The following is a 21934-nucleotide window of genomic DNA, read 5'->3' as shown; positions in this document are numbered from 1 at the left end:
ATTATAATATTTAATGTTACTGTAATTTATTTTTTTTAATTTTTCTGAGAATAAATTTAAGTTGGATTATTATGTATTGTAATTTTATTTCTAATTTTTTTTTAAATGTCTTAACAATCCTACTTGCTGAGACTGAATCAGCAAAAATCCGAGATTTGAAGAACGTTGAAATCCTTAATCGCGTGCCTTAATCACATACCGTAATAATCATATCTCTTGTTACGCATTTTGATCAATATTGATATAAAGTTAAATATATTACTAAATATAATTAATGAAATATTTATTGCTCATAAAGACATAGCAACATTAATTTATTATTTGGGCATTCTGTAATTACGTTTCTCTTATTTGAATAAATTAGATAAAATATAATTGAAATTAAAAAAATAAATTACGCAAAATACGCACTTCGAAATTTATCGTTGCAATGTAATTACAATCTAATATATGTAAAGGATAATTAATTATTAATCATATAAAAATTATTTTCTACAGTTGGCGCGATCACATGTGGAAAAGGAATTTGACGGAACGTCTCACATCACTACTTTTCTGTTCAAGTGTCGTCGCGCGAATGAAAATAACAATAATAAAGTAAGAAAGAAATTTGTGAGATAGCGTCACTCCCCCCTTACAGTATTGTTCAAGTATCGCTGCGCGAATGATAACAAGGCCGTAACATGTAAACAACAGCGCGCTAATGTTTACGCCACCAAGGCCACGTTATTTATAATTCATTGCCGAAATATTTTATGTATTATGACATATATATATATATATATATATATATATATATATATATATATATAAATTTATCGTTGCAATGTAATTAATTATAATCTGTAAAATATATGTAAAGGATAATTAATTATTAATCATATAAAAATTATTTTCTATAGTTGGCGCGATCACATGTGGAAAAGGAATTTGATGGAACGTCTCACATCACTACTTTTCTGTTCAAGTAGTTGTTACTTTTTTCCGCGATGCTGATTAATTATCTCCACGCTGTGTTACATTAATTTAAAAAAAAAAAGCCTATCATAATTGAGCAAAACATTTCAAATATTAAGGCAGTTTAAATATTAAGTGTATGTGTATGTGTAATTTTTATTTAATTTATTTTGAAAAAACCGAAGAACTAGAATTAAAGTGTGTGTGTGTGTGTGTGTGTGTGTGTGTGTGTGTGTGTGTGTAAATAATTACACACATACATATACACACATATACATAAAATAAATGGCGCGCGCGTAGCGCATGTTTATAGTGTTCTAATAAAAAAAAATCTCGTGCACGAATATTTATGGCAGACATTTTTGCTATTAGTTAATTAATTTTCGCAACCTATGCGGTAACTCGTCGAATTTCGCAGGTGTATTCTTTATTTGATTCGATGTCAATGTTTCCTTATTCGACTTTTTTTTGTTTGAGAGGTCATGCTGCATATTTTATAGAACAAATATAATTTAAAAGTAATTTGGACCACATTATATTCCACAGTGTTAAAAATTTTTCTTGAAGGAATATCAAACATATATATATATATATATATATATATATATATATATATATATATATATTATATTTATATACATATTTAATTAATTTTCTTTTATTTAATAATAAATTTGAAAGTAAAATCAAAACATAATTTTTATTAAATATTTATAGAATATTCTTTTATTTTCAGATAAATAAATATCTTAAATTAAAAAAGTTTAAAGAAAATTTTTTAATAGAATATATTTTTTCTTAATTTTTAAATTTTACTTTTCTATTATTTTTATAGAAAATATATATATATATATATTACAAAACGGAACCTCCTTTTAATACAAATTATTCTTAATTTAATCTTTAATCGTTATTAATTCACTGTTTGCTCATTGAGACTATAAGCAAAAGTATCTCCTTGAAAATGAATAGATACAAATGCGACTCTCTCTAGGCATACAAATTTATCGAAGTGGAACATCACGCGTTAAAACACTTGATCGAAGAATTTTCGCGCGATCACTCTTTTTTCTCAATCTCTCATCAAATCGCTTTCTCTCGTACTCTCTCCATCTAGCGTTTCCGGTCCGCATCGTTTGATCCGCGCAGGTGCCATGTACTATATTACCTCGATCACGTGTGCTGCGCGCGCGCACACACACTTTCAGCAAATTCAGCAAATTGAACTAAATGCCACGAAAGATTCGTAAGCTTACCGCACGGTGCGCCGGTGTGCGACCTGTCGAGATGGATGAATGGCGTATTTACGTGTTTTAACGCGCAACATCGCCTATGTTTTGCCGTTGTCTCGCCTATTCACGCATCACGTTTCCGTTCTGAGAGTTTCCACGAAGAAAGAAACCCTAACACGTGACAATCAAGCCAAGCGGGCGGGCCTCGGTGGAGCCGCATCGCAAGAATCGCATCGTTGTTCGGTAGGCGTTGCTGCTGTCATTTGGCTTCCTCATCGCCATGCGCTATTTTTTTATAAATTTCACGCCACTCCCGCACGTTACACGCGTGATATACCTTTACCTTCATAACGTGAATCGTTCATCTTTGGAATCGGCGAAAAATGCTCGCGGGGGATGCTGTGATGATGGAATAGGCGTATGCAATCTAACAGCTGTAGAATTGTGTGCTTTTATCTCCTATTTTTATGTAGATAAATGCTATATAATATAGATCATAGATGGTGAAAATTATTACATATTATTTACATTTGTTTGAATTAGGCGGTACGCTAATGTTGATTGTTTTCTTGAAGTAGGGACAATGTTTACTAAGAAGAAGAAGAAACCACAGATCTCCACACCAACTAACTTTGAGCACAGGGTGCATACTGGATTTGACAAACGCGAGGGCAAGTTTGTCGGATTACCACTGCAATGGGCTTCGATAGTTGGGAATAATCAGATTCTAAAATCAACCAATAGACCACTGCCGTTGGTCGATCCAAGCGAGATCACGCCTACTGAGATCCTTGACTTGAAGACTATTGTGAGAGGACACAATGATCTTAAACCGAACAAACCACTTACTAATGAGAAGCCTGTGGAGAATGGTTTGCCTAAGACAAGTACAGTTTCTCGCTCCAATTCTCTACGCTCTTCGAGTCCACCACGACTCAGGAGAGATTATAGGTATTGTTATTAATATAGATCAATAACTTATTAAAGATTAGCATTATCAATAGTTACAGTTGATACATATAAATATAAAGAAAAAAAATAAAGAAAAAAAGCAGCTTCAACTTTATCATGGATAATCTTTGAATATCCTGTATCATTTTCGATGAAATTAATAAGAATATAATATAATGATACACATTTTTTATTTGCAGGCATGCAAGCAATCTTCCACCATCCGTCCCCGAAGGACAGGAGGTACCTTCAAATATTAATCAAGGCTTTGTAAATTTTAACAAGCCACATAACTATATCGATAAACTGAGACAGAATTCCCCAAATGTTGGCAGTGGACTAAGCTCCAGCATGCAGAACATGATACCAAACCTTCAGAATCTTAATCCTAATATGCAATCATCACCAAACTTAACTCATTCCGGATCAAATGTACCAAATCTATCAATTAATTTCCAAAACCTAAGTCCTATTATTAATTCACAAGTTCCAGTACAAAATCCAAATAACCCACAATTTCCAGATCCAGAATTTCATAGACTAAATTCCCAAATGGCTATAACATCAGCTCAATATAATGGCAATGCACAGGTAATTAGTTGTATATAATATATTTTGCATAGTTGTAATCTTAAAAAGAATATTTTTATATGTATACAATTAAAACTTAGCAATTGTGCACAATTGAAGCACATTTAGAATTTCTTTCCATAAATTAATTTAATAATAAAAAATAATATTATTCCTCTTAAGCTGTAGTTACATATATATTAAGTTATATCAGCTAATAAGCTTAATTTACGTAAAAAGAGACAACCTGAACAAATTATATTTTGGAAATTAAAACGCGAGTTGTAACATTAGTATTCTCTTGTATTTTAAGAATAGTAGAATATATGCTTAACAAATGTGTAACATAGTTGATGTAGTAGTAATATTACTTAATTTATAGGGTTCATCTATAGAGGCATCGAGAGAACATCAAGGGAATCAAAATACGTTATTACACAAGCTACAGCCAAAAATCTCGCCAGTAGGTTCAATAGCCTCACAAAGACCATTGAGTCAATTGAGTTCACATAACATTAATAAATATCCTCACGCATATATGCCTGAAAATCCGTCCAATCTTCAATCACATCTGAAGAAACCAATGGAAACTTCTCAATCGATGCATAATTTATCAAAACCAAACATGCCGCCCACGGTATCAGGTAGCGGTTCTACTCCGGATCAAAATCAAAATATGAAGAGTGCTGTCTCTTCAGGAAGTTTGGCAGTTGGTACAAGCACAAACAATACCAACAAGCAGGCAGATCAGAGACTTACACATGAACAGTTTAGGGCTGCTTTACAGATGGTGGTATGTAAAAAATTTTTATTTGAAAGAATTTATCTATTACATTATATAAATGTATATTAAACATATTTTTATAAAACAAAACTTTTTACATTTAAACTTTATATTTTTATCTCTTAAACGCATTCAAATAAATTTTGCACTTTTGAAATTAACTTTAATTTGTAATATTTATATATTCTATACATATATATATATGTATATATATATATATATATATATATATATATATATATATATATATATATATGCATTTAGGTAAGCCAAGGTGACCCGAGAGAAAATTTAGAGAATTTCTTGAAAATTGGTGAAGGCAGCACGGGAACTGTATGCATAGCTACAGATAAGAGTACAAATCGTCAAGTTGCAGTTAAAAAAATGGACTTGAGAAAACAACAAAGACGCGAATTACTTTTCAATGAGGTTGTCATTATGAGAGACTATCATCATCCAAATATAGTCGAGATGTATGATAGTTTTCTAGTAGACGATGAATTGTGGGTCGTTATGGAATATCTTGAGGGAGGTGCACTAACTGACATCGTAACACACTCAAGGATGGACGAAAGTCAAATAGCCACAGTGTGTTCTCAGTGCCTGAAACCATTAGCGTACTTACACTCACAAGGTGTTATACACAGGGATATTAAGTCGGACTCGATATTACTTACGGCAGATGGCAGAGTAAAACTATCAGATTTTGGTTTCTGTGCTCAAGTCTCTCAAGAATTACCAAAGCGAAAATCTCTTGTAGGAACCCCATACTGGATGAGTCCAGAAGTCATTTCAAGGTATCTTGAATTTATATATACTTTCACAAAAGACTATAATGTAAATTTATAATGTAAATTTTATACTTATTCTTATCATATTGAATTATGATTAAATCTTGCAAATAATGTAAATGCATATTATTATAATATGTGAGTAATATTTTTCATTATATAATTTTCTCTTTATAAAATTTTGCAATTTTTTGCAAATTTTGCAAAAAACCAAAGTAAAAGATACTCATAGCATTTCTATTAATACATGCTCTAAATATTTTAGTTATTCTAATTATTAGACGAATATATATAATCAAAAATATTTCTTGTATCTTCATTTACAGGTTGCCATATGGACCTGAAGTGGATATTTGGTCATTAGGAATAATGATCATTGAGATGATTGATGGCGAGCCACCATTTTTCAATGAACCACCTCTACAAGCTATGAGACGTATTAGGGATATGCCGCCACCAAAACTAAAGAATTTTCACAAAGTAATCATCTCTCTTTTCAAATTAAACATATACATGTGGTTAGCATTAAAACATAACTACAAATTCGAAATATGAACAATATTTTCTGTTCACTTGCAGGTTAGTCCACGTCTTCAAGGTTTTCTCGAACGAATGCTTGTGCGCGATCCAGCGCAACGGGCCACGGCAGCTGAACTATTGCAACATCCATTCCTCAGGCAAGCTCAAAGTCCTAGTATCTTGATTCCATTAATGAGAGGTGCCAGGCATACAAATTGTTGACAAGGTTACAATAATTTTGTAAGCTAGAATATTAGTCAAGATAGCTATTGTGATTATAAGAGTAATCATATCTTCAACGAGATATCATCGTTATCTTATTGCAGCTCGTGTTAAAGTTTTTGACATTTTATGAGTTGGTTTAAGCAGTTTAGCATTCTGAACCCTCATACGTAAGACTTCAAAGTCCTTTTTTTATTTTTTTTTTTCTACGATAGGCACGATCGATCAAGAATAATATTTACACAGTTACAAAAAATTGAATATATAAACCTGTAGTTTAAACATTAATTTCTGTGCTTCTGATTTTATACTTTTAATTTCAATCTAGATGTGTGTAAATTTAAAATATTACAATTTTAGAATATTGAATTTCTGATCAAAAGTTTTTGTTAAATCTTGCACACGTAAATAATAAAGTTAATTTTTATAATAATGGAAAAATTTTTAAAATTTCTTTATATTGCGTATTAGAAAGTATTAAATATAATTACAAAAAATATGTACATGTATATGTATATATATATATATATATATATATATATATATATATATATATATATATATAAAACAGTATAAAATTTAAGTAAAAAAATTAAAAATACACTTCGAATTTGAAATTGATTTTAAATATCAGAGAAATGTTTAAAAACTGATATTACTTTAAAGCCAAAGCCTAATATGCAGCTTAGTTTCTCTTTGATTTTTGTATGTAAAACTTAAGGCTTTAATATAAATCAATTCCTTTGATCGTGCCTTATATATGTATGTAATAAATTTATATAGCTATATTTTTTTAAAAGTATTCTAAAAAAGGAAAACTTCGAGAAAATCATGATTATTTTCGAATTTTACATTCCACTTGGGTCTGAGCTTGTACTTGTAAGTATTATTTTGAAAATAAGCTATTACATTCCTGCATTGTTTTATGCATATGTATTATTTTAATTATGCATTTAAGAATATGAGACATATGTCAGATATCATTCCAAGTATTGGCACTGCCCGTTTAATCCGCAGTTATTTTAATGTTATGACAAATAGTGGTTTGGAGATATTTACAAAATTAACTTTCACCTAAGCGCCTGAAGCACTGTTGCAACAATTAATTTCCTGCTGCAAAAAAGTAATAGTATTTGTACAAAGTATTCACAGTAAAATAATCATTTCTTTTTCTCTTATTATTTTCTTGCTAAATTTATAGAATGTGATCTGCAGTTAAAATTGGACAGTAATTTTGTTCCATTTTTCTAATTTACATTGTATCATTATATATGCATCAATCGTGAACTTTTGTAATATTTTACTTTCATTATCTCGTAGAAAGTGTAAACAGTCGATCAGATGGAAAGCTTTAAAGATTAGAATATTTGATTATTATCTTTTATTCAACTGTTGCACATAATTAAATTATTTGCTTAAACAACCATTTTGTATATTTGAGAACAGGGTTATGATATATATTATTTAAAATAAATAGTCTGAATAAATATGGAAAATATTGTATGTAGATCCATATGGAAATATTCTTGATAAGAAAATTTATCATTTTCCGATATCCTTAGTATGTATAAAAAAAAATAGGGATGTTGTGTACTGACATATATAGAAGGCAGAAAACCGTGATCCTCTGACGAGTAATGAATTGTATATGTACATGTAAGATATATTTTTTAAATCAAGTTGTATTTTGTACGATTGAGATTATTATGTACTGTAATTTTAATTAGAAATTTGTGAATTTTATAATTTCTCTAGTGCAGATTAATTTAGGAATTACATATAGAGAACAGTCTATTATATATCTGTCGCTTGTATATTTTGGCTATTGATATTGTATTTTTAATCATGCAATTTTTTAATTGAAATTATCGTTTATTGAAATGGATACATGATTATGATTCTAATCTATGGACTACGAGAGCAATGATAGTCAACAGTTTCTTGAAAGTATGAAAATATGTTTGTTAAACAGTATATAAAATAAAATAAACCTGCAATCATATCAAAAATAGATCTGTTCGACTATACTCGCCATATATTTAAGCTAATACTTTTATATAAAAATTATAATCAAACCAATAAAACATCACCGCGTACTCCTTACATATATTTCTATAATTACAGATTAGAAATTATTCTATGTATAAAATATAAAAAACCTGGAAGAGAAAGAATATATAAGAGCCGAGTGCAGTATAGAAATGTACTTATATTAAAAATTCTTTTTAATAATGAATGTTTCGGTTCTTCCTTTAGATCATCTTCATATAAGAGTAAATAACATACTCCTTTTTTTATATTTCTATTGTTTTATTTATAAATTATTATAATTTTTTAAATTATTATAAATAAAAAAAAATAAAGTGTGTTATTTACTTTTTCATGTTGAAGATAGTCCAAAGGAAGGACCAAAACGTTTATTATTATTATTAAAGAGAATTCTTAAATTTTTACGATAGTATAAGTGTCCTTATTTAATGTGAAGTGCCTTTATTTATTGTGCTCTGTTCTTATTAGTCTTATTTCTTCCAATTTTTTTTATATTCGATACATCAAAGACTTTTTTGTTTTTACTTATTTTGTATATGTATATAATAGAAATTGAAATACCAGCGTGATTTGACTAAAGAACCATATTGGCAAATTTTAAATGTGCTACAGTGCCTAAAAATTGTTCATTGCATATATGCAGGATTTTAAACATGTTGTACATTTATTACATAATAAAGAATTTATTTACAAAAACATACCTATATGGAGAACTTTAATGAATATATTCAATGTTATCTGATAAATCCCGAACGTATGTTATATCAACTGTCCTCTTACAGTATTCTATAGTATTATAATCTTTATTTCAATTAATTAGTATGACGATTAAAAAACGAGAATGAGATTGTTTTTCTCTCTAAAATGTAATTGCCATTTTATCATGTCTTTGCACATAATTTGATTTCATATAAATATTTTATGGTTATTACATTATTTGTTTTATCGACATATGCTATCAATTGTGCAATAAAATATATGTATTATTATTCTATAATTGATATGAGAATAATATAAAGAACATTTATTATAGTGAAATTTATCTAAAAATTTAAAATTATCACTACTTGGCACAAGCGCTAAAATATGAAAAAAAGAGAAAAAAATTATTGCGAAAGTATAAAACGGGATTCTTCTCTCGCAAATAAAAACAATGAATGTAACAATCTTGTATGCAGTAAACATGTAGAAAGAAATTAGATTACGAAACTTTATGTCAGCTATAAAAATCGATTTATAAAAAATTAAATTCTCGGGAAAATATTGACTATCAACAACTGCAGGCAACTCCACTGTTTTTTTTTTCTTTATTTAAGAATGTATGTGTCATATGTCGAAACATTGACAAAAACATGAAAATATCGTAGACTATTCTATTATTTCTTCTGAATATCTGTTCAAAATATGAGTACAATTCTCGTAACAGTTTGGATATTATTTAAGTTTAAAGTTACTTATTCATCTTCATCTCTCCTGTGAGAAATTAAATATTTTAATTAAATCGTTAATTTGCAGGAATTGAGAAATTCGAGATATCTGTCGAAAAGAGAAAACTCGCAGAATTTTTACAAAAAATTTTAGTCGATTTTTCGATATCGAAGTATATATCTCTAGGATGAATTTCTATTGTTCTATTTTTTGACCGATGTCACGGTCACGCGGTTTCTCTCGCGTGATCTTCGACCGAGATTTCAGAGGTGTCTCTTGACGTAATCCGATGTCAAAGGAATTCACATCGCGAGAAAGTCGTCGTTGCTCGGCTCTCCCTCCATGACGGTGGTCGTGGATACGATTTGCTGTTACCATGCGGCACATTCCTGGCTGAAAGGCGTTCTAGAACGGCCATCGTCGATTGGTCCAACACGACGAGCCCCTGCCTGACCGGAATGACCTTCGCATACTGGTCCGATCCATTGGCGCCACTTATGATCCTCTCGCAGATTGATGAACGTGATGCAGGAGCGGCTCTATTTAATAGCTTGCTTTAATTGAAGAGACTTGTTTCTTTTTTTTTTTTCTATACCTCGCTTCTAAATCTAGTGCGCAGTATAAAAGGAAGTAAGAGTGAAAATATATATAGATATGCTGAGGATGCCCTATTGGCCGTAAAACTAGAGACGGAGAAAGATCCATGAGATAAGACCGACGCATGTAATAAATTTTCATCGAAATTGATGAAATGTCAAGTCGAAATCCGTATTTCTATTTGTTTCTGTTGATTTATTGTTCATCGCACAAACGATATGCAAAAGTCGAATCGTTTGCGCAATATTCAAGGTCGTCGTTTATGATGCTGAATATTTAAGCGAATATTTGCAAGTGATTTTGTAAATTTCAAGTTCTGTCACATCGAATAATATATTTTTCAATCGGAATACTATATACGTATATGTATAGTATAATTCGTATCGCGTTCTCTTTTTTGCAAAGCTATTTTTTACGCAGCAATCTTAAAGTTTCTATCTTGTCTTTCGATTATGTAACTAAAGTTTCAATGAAATGCCGATTATTATTTCTCGATCCTGAAAAATTGATGTTATCTGACACATTACCTGATATCATCTGATACAATTATCTTTTTTATGCTTTTTATATGTATGAATTTATTATTAGAAAATTATTATCTTTAATAATATATTATTTGTATCGAAGTATAGATTTCATCAAATTATTTTGTTATTTTAAGAATATAGTATAACGACTGCAAAATCATGTGATAAAGGACTGATAAATAATTGAAAGCGTAATTATTTATCAAGAAATGATAAATAATTGCCCTTTATAAAATTGCCTTATCGTGTTCATACAGCATCCTGACCATTGGCGTTTTAATAAATATTCCTCGCGACATTGAAATTATTTTAATTACTTCAATCATCATTCTCAGTATTTTTAATTTCTATATTCCGCATTAGATCCAATCGCCACGCCAATGTAACGCTACATGGTAACAGGACGCTCGTCTGCTCTACTATCCGCGACACAATTCAGCGATATATGAAGAACTTGAACAAAGATACGAGATGACGTTCATTACGAGAGATCCATGAGATGAGTGGGAATTTTTTGCGATCAAGCCCTTGAGAGAGATAATGACGCAGAGGATTGAACCCGCAGGGCACCTGCACGTGACCACGTGACAAAAGTCTCGTCACGCAGACGAAAGTTGGCGGCCGGAAAGATAGTCGCCACGCGATCGGAAATGACGCGATTTCGACCATTTCGTCATGCGTCGGCCACGCATAAAAGCCCCGATAAACCCACAGATAAGACTTTCCAAATGAATATTATCGCGAATATTTCTATTACATTCGTCAATAATTCGAAGCTTTTCTGGTGATCCGCGAGTAGCCGCGTTTAAATATAATTTCATTTATTCTCGATAAAAAAAATTTTACAATGAATTTCCTGTATCTGACATTTTTTCTTTTTTTTTCCTTTTTTTATCAATGTGGACTTTGATCGTGAACTGTAATGCGTTCGACGAGTCATGATTATCACAGTTTTTTTTTTGCGTCGAACGTTATCTGTTTATAAGTGTATGTATGCGCGCGTCCTTCTTACATAGACGGTGAAGTAAAAAAATTCACAATGACGGTAATAAAATCTGTATGCATGACGCAATAATATTGAATTATTAACAGGATACGAGCGGAGGGCGACGACCAATAGGAACGTCGCTTCCGCGGAGGCTCGACCGGCTCGACTTCATAATGTGTCGAGAGAGATCCTTGTGGTGTGACCAGCCGTTCTTTCAAGGAGAACCAAGTTGGGAAAGTTGTACGCCCGGCTGTTAGTTGATAAAGTCAGCCGTTTATCTCGCCTCGCTGGCGAATATTACGTTATTGCACATAGAGATAACGAAATATTGAACATCTAAATATAAAACGCCGTAAAAACGATTCAGCATACGATTGTTCAATCTTATCATTTAATGATATGGCGAGACGTACTTCTAGTTACATAAATGTTTATTAATGCGCAATCATTATACGTTCACGCCGCTCGACTTTCCGTTAGATATTAAAATAGAAAAAACATTATTACCTTATTTTATTAAAGAAATTCCAATTTTTCTCAAGTAGATTTACATCTATATGCATGCATCCAATATTAATCAGAAATTATATATTCAATAGCATATTAATTAAAAGATAAATAAAAAAAATATATCTTTTTTAAAGTTTCTCGTGAGGGAAAAATTGTAAAAGATGCGAATGAATTATGCAAATAAATTATAAAATTGTGCAGAATATCACGTAGATCTCTCTTACGTAACCAAGATAGATAAACATATAAGCAGTAGTTTTTATCGCGTTTTATCTTTTATCTATTTGCATTATATAGAAAATTACAAAAGAATAAGATATATCAACACAGATTATATAAATATTAAAATAAATATCACAATGCCTAGTAGGTAAAATAAACTTTTCTTTATGAACTTTATGCACATATTTGTGAGAGCGTGAAAAGACGTTAATTATGAATCTGTTTTATTTTTTTAAATAATTATATATATATATATATATATATATATATATATAAATACACATATATATAATTTGACATAAAATAATTTTTATAAAATTATTAATTAAATGAAAAATGTTTTTCTCTATCATATTTTTTGATAGTCATTCGTGATTGTACTCTTTCGCTCGATCTGAACCCGGCTATCTGTATCTTTAGGAAGTTTCAAGCTATTTATAATATGTACGTATATATTCGCGACAGAAAAGGAACGGACGTTCATATTTCTCGCAAAAATATCAATGACAGATGTGAACTTGAAACGCATTTAACAAATTTCGCTCCGCCTTCTTCTCTGCGAATCGTTCGACACGAATGAACGTAGAGACAAAGGACCTTTCTCCTACCTACGTGCGTACGGAAAGTTTTCAAGCATTTGCGTCAGCGTCGTTTAACGCCTTTCGTCGGAGAGCCTCGCCCATGTCTCTTTCCCTCCATGGTGTTCGCCGCCATGTCTGCCTTTCTCGATAGCACGAATATAAGCGCGAGATCTTGTTATTATAGGAATATGCGTCTCTGGTATTAATAAGTAGACGCGCTAAAATTATTAGCAACCGACATTAAAGTCACGCGAAAATTTTACGAAATCTGCGACTGTAAATTGATAATGATCAGCAGCTTGTCAATACGAGACAAGTTTACGTGCAATTATCGCACATAGCAATAACTGTAATTACTTTTGCATTATACCGTTATGTACCGAGATTGTAAGTAATTATCGTTACAAAATAATCTGTTAAGGCAAAATATCCATTCGGAATTAACCGAGGACTAAGATTGTTATCTATTCATGCAATCCTGAGAGGCGCAATTCATAGCAAAGCTCTTACCTTTGAAACGTTCTTCTTATTCGCGAAAGTTACCTCGCATTATATAGGACCGGTTTTTCAGCAATGTTGATTAAATGCCTAAGTTTGTCTTGGAGCAGCGACAGGAGAGAGATTTAGCTACAAACCGGGTTATATAGTTAACCGACATTGATGTGAAACCGGTCCCCCTAAACACGGTGTGCAGCTGTACAGATATAGCATGTGGCAATATTTTCGTGCTGAGGAAACATCACGGTTTGACGTATGCGTTTGCTATCGATCTGCAAAGTAAACGATTCATTCAAAGGCTATCTATCTGTCAATCGAGAATATGAGCGAGATAAACAACAATATCCTAGCAAAAAAATTTTATCTGGAATCTAATCTACTTTTTATCCTGTGCAATACAGGTGAATCGACTTTTGTTGACATATAAGCAGGTTTTTTTTTGCAGTTATATCGATGCATTCTCTTGATTGAAATCAGTGTATTATTCATTGAAAAGTAGTAAGTTGTCTTATTGTCAGTTATAATTATAACTGTAAATCAGTAAAATTTCATTGAAAGAATCAATTAATGATAGTGGCTGTTTCAATCAATAATATTTCAAACTACATCTTGTATTATTATAATGTCACATATGAGATAAATTTATAATAATATATTTTGTTAAAAAAATACCTGAATTTAACGAAGAGTGTTGTTCATTTTTTGTGGACATTCATTACATTTTGCAAATAAAATAATAATTCTGAATTTATATTGTTATATGTATGTCATTGCAAGTGTGTGTGGGAACTTCTTTCTTAAAATAGGAATCAAAAATAAATAGAAAAAACTTTAAAAACCACATATTACAAATATGCTTATTAATATTTCAGTGAAATCTTATTGCCATAATCAGCAAGACGGAGGAGCAAAGTGTGAATATTATCACTAAAAATCAGAATGAATCATTCTTATATCATTGCTTTAATCAGTGACATCCTCACCAATATTCAATTTAAGAGAGCAATGTCGCGCTTTTTAATTTAAAGATTTATGTTAAGGATCGAAAAAATTATACTTAGCTAAGAATCGGCAACATCGAGAGATACTCATCCGGCTAAAGAACCAACTAAAAGTTGATAAACTCGAAGACACGAGACCAAGTGCATATTTATTCAAAAGGCTCGATGTTACACATTCTTGACCCCTAGTCGCGTGACGACTGAAATGAATCGTGATTAAAGTATATCGTGTCAGCGACGATATCGACCCGGATCGATCGAACTGTTCGCCGTTTGCATAAGCGACCTTGGATTGTCCGGAAGAAGAAAAACATCAATAACGAACGGGTATAACATACGGAAGGTTTTATGTAAGATGTAAATCGATACGTGTTGCCCCGTACAATAATACTTAATCTTTATTCCCGCGGATACGAGAAGAAAACGGCGAGCTTCGGAAAAAAATATATAAGTAGCGTAATCGCGCTTCCAACCTTTGCAGTCACTTTATTGCGAAAATCGCTTCAAATCGGCCTGCTCGCGCGCTGGAGCGGAATCACGCGAAACGTCTGTTCTCCAGTATTGTTCACGGGTAACAATGTTGCATATATATATATATATATATATTCGTTATAATATGTGTCTTTAGGAATAAGTGTAGATTTCGCGCTCAGAAAATGTTCAAAGGTTCAATTCAATTGTGTATTTTTATCAAAAAAAATTCTGCTCGAATGGGGGCATCGTCAGAGAAAGAAATATTAACATGAATATCTTGTGAATATGTGTTCCGAAATACCATTTAAATGTCATTTCTCTATACGTGTTCATTTTTTAGTCATAACTAGAATTATTTTGAGGGGAAGCATTTACGAATAATTTAACAAGAACGTGAAATCTTGAATATATATTTTGGATAGGAATATATTTTGGACCCGATATGTCGTGCGATTTATCGAGGATAAATTTATAATTTGAGTTAATAACTTGATCAGCTGTTTATGAGATGGGATTTTAATGATGAAAATTAGAAATTATTTGCCATTATTTTTTTAAAAAATCGGTCATTATATACGGACGACTTTGCTTACTCCGACTGTACCTGTACGTGCCTCCAAGTGAGTAAGCGTTAAAAATTTGATTTATCGGCACAAAAATTATCCTTGTGCAACACGCTAATCAACTCGTGCGCGTTATGCCGCACGTAACGCTATTCGCGGCGGCATCGTTTGAAGGTCATCGTCACTCGCGTGATGTGTGTCGTGTGGGGGCTCGTCCGGGGGCTGGACCAATCGCATCGCAGAAAGGCAAGACGGCGCCCATACACACACACATACGGCACGTCGCTTATTTCACTATCGTTTCTTGGAAGATTACATCAGCTACGTACCACAGTATGTAACATTAAAATCTAAATTTAGTTGAATTATAAAAAGTTTCTCAGAAGAGAAGGAAAAGGACTCACGTGCAGATTTTGACATTCGCTTCGCGAGATTTTTATTCGCGTGATTAATAAATGCGATTACGATGAGAAAAAAATTGGCAGACACGTCATCTCGCACACGGACGTTTGCCGTTTTCCGTAGCACGAGAATGTTCCTCGTGCGATGTCTCAGCTTTCGCAGAATCTAAAAACAAAAGTTTCACGTGATGGCAAAGATCTCAAGATATTATTGTATTCGATTTCAAGATTAGACGAAATTTATTTCACGCAAAGCAGCGTAAGATGATCATATCCTTCTATGTATCCATTGATTATGGCGTTTTTAAAAAAGAATAAAAAAATTAGAATGTAAAATAAGAAGTAAATATCAAGATAAATGATGGTTTAAATTTTTAGTTATGGTCCACAAAAACAATATTTGAAAAGGACATTTTTAAAAAAGGATAGCACGCCTTCTAAAATCAAAAGATAGCTGATTTTAAATTCTATACATTATAATCAAAGAAAAAAATCATAAAATTTTATTATCTACAGCTTATTATCATGCAAACTAAATGTACATTAGCTAAGTAAATGTAACTTAGAAGTATTATTTTTTCTTTTTAAAATATAATCCCAATTTGCATTTGTAAATACAGAAATTTTGAAGCAAGTAAGATGTATTCTAATATAAATATCTTTTCAAGCATTATTCAAAGCAATAAAATATCTTTTATGACTACTTTAATGGTGAAATAATTCAGCATAAATCTATGATCTAAAGAATCTACTCAGACAATTGCGAGCCGCGCAAGAATCGATTCTACATTCGGAATTGAAATGAAAAGGGAGGTCGCAATGGTGCTTCTAGCTTGTTGACCCCCGTTGCTTTCTATCAAGAGACGTCAGCGCTTCGACGCTGGAACCATAAATTTTTATTATCAGATAAAATCAACGATAAATTGCGTCGTCAAGGATGTCTAGTTACAATACGCTGGTTAATATAAACGATCATTGTTCTCTTCTGTGGTTGATCCTATAAATTGAAAAGCCACGCACTTAGCAAGCCTTCGTTACCGTTAATTCAATTAGTACTACATTGTCTTAAACTGAATCAATGAAAATGTCACTGATTTAAAGTAGCGTCATAAGATTTCACCAAAGTGAGTATTTCATTGATCGTCAGTGAAAATACTTTGTTCCTCCGTCTTATGTCTCACTGATTATGGCCATAAGATTTCACTGAAAAATCAATAATAATGTACAAGTACATGTTTGCAAGATGTAGCAAGTTTAAAGCTTTTCTTATACTTTATAAATATTTTCCTTCTACTTCTCGTATGAATGTTTACAAATACGATAAGAAGGGACAAAATATAGAATAATAAAAATCTCTAATAAACTCTTATTTTGAACTTTCAACCAATTGAATTTAAAAACAAAAAATAAATATCTCGAATAAGTAAATTACATATTATACTTGAAGCTGGTAAAGGCAACATACAAATGCCATTAGTGTATTTTTCAAACATTTAAGAAGAGATGTCATCAATTATCAATTAACAAATTACTTATCAAAACTTGATAGCTTTTACCCATAGTTTACCTTAATGTTTCCTCCATTTTAATTCTTGTTTTTTTAACCTTTTTAATTCTGTGAAGAGTAAGGGAAAAAATGGGACATGAAGTTAGTTTGAAAACTTGATATTATAAATTTATCAATATCGATAAGCGCTTTGAAGAAATTTTGATTTTGGAAACTTAAATCTAATTGCGTGTTTAGAATGACTCGATGTTAGCATCCGTCTCGATAATAAGCAGTTCGCGTTTTTCATTACGCCTACATAAATATCTTAGACACGTAATTCATGACACGTTTTTGATAACAATCATCTCAAGATAATTACGTTGATCTTTAAAATCGCATGGCAATGCGTACTTTGTACTTCGACACCGAATATAATCTTTGATCTATCACGTCATGCAGTCTAAATATTTGTATTTAATACTTTTGTATTTAATACTTTAATACTTTTGAATATTTCGCGATCGATAAGAATCATATCTCTGTCTTCCAGACAATTTTGCATTATATGAAAACCGCTTCTATATATAATTTGAAGGCTATATAATTTTTAAAAATAAATTATGAATTTATATATATTAAAATAAAACAAAGCCTGTTAATTAATTATTCTGTTATTATTCTGATAATTTAATTATCATTACGATTTTTTTTATTTATTTCAACAATATTAATACTATTATATTAGTATATTATTAATAATATTAATAGTTGATACAATGTAAAATTTTTCTTCTATTATATTTTCAGCGTTTAATTGCGTTCTATATTAATCAAAAGGAATATAAATAGATTGCACGAGACAAAAAACTGAACTAAACGTAAGATTGTTTTGTATGACTTTTATTAATTTGAATGTTTTAAATTTTTATTTGGAATTTAAAGTTATGTTAAATGATTTCCAAAGATCCAGTTTTATATTTCATTAATCAGAAAGAATTGAATAAGACTTTTCCAAAAGCCCATTCGTTAACACACGAAGCTAATAAATTTTATAGTTTATAATTATTATCTGGTAACTATTATTTGATAATTATTTGTCATAATTGCATAAATTAGATAACGATAAAGTTTTTCATATATAATCTACAAGTTTTCAAAAACAATTACATATTTTCCACACAAATTATTAATCATTCTTTTACGTAAGTGTATTACTATAAAATAATATCCCCGTCTATATAAAATATGATCTCGACTGATGTCTCTCATATGTCGTCTATATATCGTTACCAAAGTCCCTTCGAAGATTTTTGAAGTATTGAAACGAATCCAAGACTGATACAGAATGTGCAGTTTCTCGACGACAACGACTGATGATGGTAAGATAATCGTGAATGCGAGATCCCGCCGTGAGGATTACTTCCCCATTCGTTGGATAGACCACTCCTGCTGGCACAGCGGGCAACGATTGTTCTGTTTGACCCAGAGTGACATGCAACAGTAATGAAACGAGTGGTTGCACTCGCCCCAGACGACCACGCAGTCCTGTCGGCCGTAAACCTCCTTCTTGCTCTCCGCCTGGCATCGCAGACAGGCGTCTGAAAATCGAAGAATACATGGTGACGATTAGCGTTCGCGTATAGAATAGGAAAGTTCAACGTGATCTCTCGGGGCAAAAGTTTTTTTGTCGGCGAAAAAAAAAAAAAACTAATTAGAAAGAGAACAATTCGTCCCTCTTTCTTTTATCTTTCACGACTTTATGTTGATATTCGATTTATAATTCTAAAAAGTTTAAATATATAGTATAGATTATATTTGAAAAGTTTTTCTATTTATTTACGTTTTTTTTTTAAATAAGGAAATTGCTCCTTGTATCTTATTTTTCTTGATATTTTTGTCTCATAAAAATTTTACTGGAAAAATACCAGAAAACTTTCCAAGAGCAGCAAGATATATAGAAGGCTACAGATGGCTATAGTTTGGCTATCAAATTCGCAAATAGCATGCGCAATAGATTCATAATATAATTGTTTTTAATAATATAATGAGCGGAAGAAGATCATTTCATTAGGGAAAAATTAGCTTTATCTTTGTCAAAAAAAATCATAATTCAGAATCATCTAATAAAATTATAATTACAATAAAGTAATAAAATTGCGGAAGCATATAACCGTCCGAATAATATTGAATAATTCTCGAAATTGATCCTTGAATTTTAATTGATATTTAAGAATGATATATCGCAATCTCGCGTATCGAGACAATAATTGAGGATTGAAATATTAGTTAGCAATAATAAATAAAAAAAGGAAAAGAGAAAGTATATATCAGCTGTTAAAAAATTTTCTCTCTGCACGTGTTACATGGAGATAAGATTCGTGAGATAAGTTTCGTAAAAAACGAATCCGCGGATTAACGCGATTAAAACGGTTTATAAACGGCAAACACGATAAACGGGACCAAAAGTGCGACGATAATGTTAAGTCTATTTAATTGTGTTATCACGTACGTCACGTACGCTTAAACTCGCTTTATGCTGGCGACTGAGAAAGAGAGAATTGCAATTGTAAAAAAATTTCCTTTCAAAACTCAATTATTCATCTTTACAAAAATCGTAAAAGATAAAAATGCAGATTCACGCTATCATAAATATTTTAGGTTGACTAAATGCAGCTGTAACGCGTGTAATTCAATATGCATAACTTAACCCGATTTAAGTCATGTATATTTTTATTCTCTCCTCTCTCTCCCTCTCGAAAAAGAGTATCATCTCTTCTTTTTACACGAAAGCATATTCTGTCACGAATATAGACGGAGAGATGTTTGAAATTTCAGAAGAAAAACACTATCTTATTACTTGTATTCGCACGTGTATAATATTTTGCACGAGCGTCTCTTTTAAGAAATTCTTTTCCTTCCATCTTGAAAATGTACAAAGGCCATTGTACACGAAACAAAATAAAAGAACAAGTACACAAGTGTTCTGCAAACGCATTCGGATTTGCGTTCGCCGGATAATTACGTGCCGATCCTCGTGATTTGACTTTATTACGTCTACGTGTTTTCGCCTGACGGTGTCACGTTCATCCCTTATCAAAATCATTTCCGTGAGACGTAAACGTGCTCGCTCAGCAAAAGCGCAGCATAATCGCGCACAAGCCAGACATTCCGCGACCAACGGAAGAATACTGGAGAAAACATACATGGGGAAGAGATTCCTCTCATGGAAATCTTTAGAATTAAAGGGACGTGCATCGCGTAAGACAGGCGTCGAGGAGACGATTGCACGTGCGCGATTTTTAATCTTTTTGGCACGCGGTAGCCAATCGTACGAAAATGACATATAACTCGAAGGCAATTTATGTATTATACGCTTCACGATCGCGGAAAATTTATTTCTAGCTCTCTATTTTGCATTGATTATTCGACTATAAGTATATATGAACGTGTACGGATAAACAGATGCAATGTGAAACATGAAACGCCGATAACTTGCGTGACGGAAATAGCACAGAACATTACGTTGCTTTATTTATCTCTCATCATTATATATATATATATATATATATATATATATATATATATATAATGCTAAATAAACATTAGATAATTCTATATAAAATAAATATTATTGTAGATAATTCTAGAATTAACTCATCTCAGGTTCTTATAGAATGCAATGTAATAATAGGTTGATAGAGAGAAATAGAAAGAGATGGAAAAAGAAAGAGAGAGAAAGGGAGACTCTACATCTCTACTATAATGAAAATTCATGATACTTAGCGAGGAATTACTTTTAAAAAGAAATATTTCGATTATATTTTTATAGTTGTGATCAAATTATTAATTAGATCGTTATATTGTATCATTAAATTTAAAATTGAGATAGAATGAATCTGGACAATTTGTTCGGCTAATTTTTTGTTTTCTTGTACGGAAATGTGAAATATCATTTTATCTCGGCAGAATAAATTATTCCAACAATTATTGTCATTGCACTCAGTGCAATCATAAAAAACAAATTCGTATTTGTAACGAACATCAAAATGTTATTTTAATATATTTAAAAAATCCTAACAATTTTTTTTTGTATTAACTCATTCTCAATTGTAGAATGTATTGTAATATTAATATTATTAAAAAATAGTTTCTCGCACATAAAACAAATTCGAGAGTTTAACAAACATATTATTCCATACGATATTAAAATCATATATGTGTGTGTATCTAATTTTTCCATACATATTTTATTTAAATTATCTATTAAAAATATAAATTAAAGCATATAAAATTTAAAGATACATATTAAAACTCGCGAGTACAAGAGCATATTATCGCATAAATAAAAAGGGGGCAAAAATAGAGCCGAATTAATATATACATTTTCAGAGAAATATAATTGTATTATATATATATGTATTATGTATATAAACTGCAAATATTTTCTATTTATTTTTTTTCTCGCTCCATCGCTCGCATAGCGAAAAATATAAACCGTCCGTCTCTCCTGTCGTACCTGCCGCCAAAGCGGGTATCAAGTATCGCTTGAATGTGCTCACGCGACTGTAAGTGTCCAGTAG

The 21934-nt window shown here is 31.2% G+C and overlaps 2 protein-coding genes across 6 annotated transcripts in view; one reads left to right on the top strand and one right to left on the bottom strand.

Annotated features, from left to right (window-relative positions):
- Positions 1 to 2197: 2197 nt before the first annotated feature.
- Positions 2198 to 6518, top strand: LOC126850095 (serine/threonine-protein kinase PAK mbt). 4 transcript variants are annotated; one of them, XM_050592727.1, is made up of 7 exons: positions 2198 to 2432; positions 2768 to 3140; positions 3341 to 3731; positions 4093 to 4503; positions 4759 to 5291; positions 5612 to 5765; positions 5865 to 6518. In XM_050592727.1, exons 2-7 carry the CDS (start codon positions 2773 to 2775, stop codon positions 6024 to 6026), a joined length of 2019 nt encoding a protein of 672 aa, XP_050448684.1. In that variant the 5' UTR covers positions 2198 to 2432; positions 2768 to 2772; the 3' UTR covers positions 6027 to 6518. The 4 variants fall into 4 exon arrangements, with proteins under 4 accessions (XP_050448684.1, XP_050448683.1, XP_050448687.1 ...); XM_050592726.1 differs by having other exon boundaries at positions 2199 to 2432; positions 2765 to 3140; positions 5865 to 6517; XM_050592730.1 differs by lacking the exon at positions 2198 to 2432 and adding an exon at positions 2439 to 2692.
- Positions 6519 to 15869: 9351 nt separating this feature from the next.
- The window catches only part of LOC126849739 (RING-box protein 2), a 52339-nt gene continuing 46274 nt past the window's right edge, over positions 15870 to 21934 (bottom strand). For both annotated transcript variants that reach the window (XM_050591895.1, XM_050591896.1), the window contains exon 3: positions 15870 to 18952. In XM_050591895.1, coding sequence (XP_050447852.1) covers positions 18771 to 18952 — 182 coding nt within the window. In that variant the 3' untranslated portion in view covers positions 15870 to 18770. The remainder of the gene's footprint in view (positions 18953 to 21934) is intronic.

This window comes from Cataglyphis hispanica, chromosome 5 (assembly GCF_021464435.1).
Source record: "Cataglyphis hispanica isolate Lineage 1 chromosome 5, ULB_Chis1_1.0, whole genome shotgun sequence".
Taxonomy (NCBI): domain Eukaryota; kingdom Metazoa; phylum Arthropoda; class Insecta; order Hymenoptera; family Formicidae; genus Cataglyphis; species Cataglyphis hispanica.
Note: the sequence above shows the minus strand (reverse complement) of the source record. Positions and strands in the feature narration are given on the sequence as shown.

Excerpts from the sequence above, each read along its gene's own strand:
- LOC126850095 (XM_050592727.1), top strand. The coding sequence starts at position 2,773 with ATGTTTACTAAGAAGAAGAAGAAACCACAGATCTCCACACCAACTAAC. Across the intron at positions 3,141-3,340 it reads CGACTCAGGAGAGATTATAG|GCATGCAAGCAATCTTCCAC; the intron begins GTATTGTTATTA and ends TTTTATTTGCAG. Across the intron at positions 3,732-4,092 it reads AATATAATGGCAATGCACAG|GGTTCATCTATAGAGGCATC; the intron begins GTAATTAGTTGT and ends CTTAATTTATAG.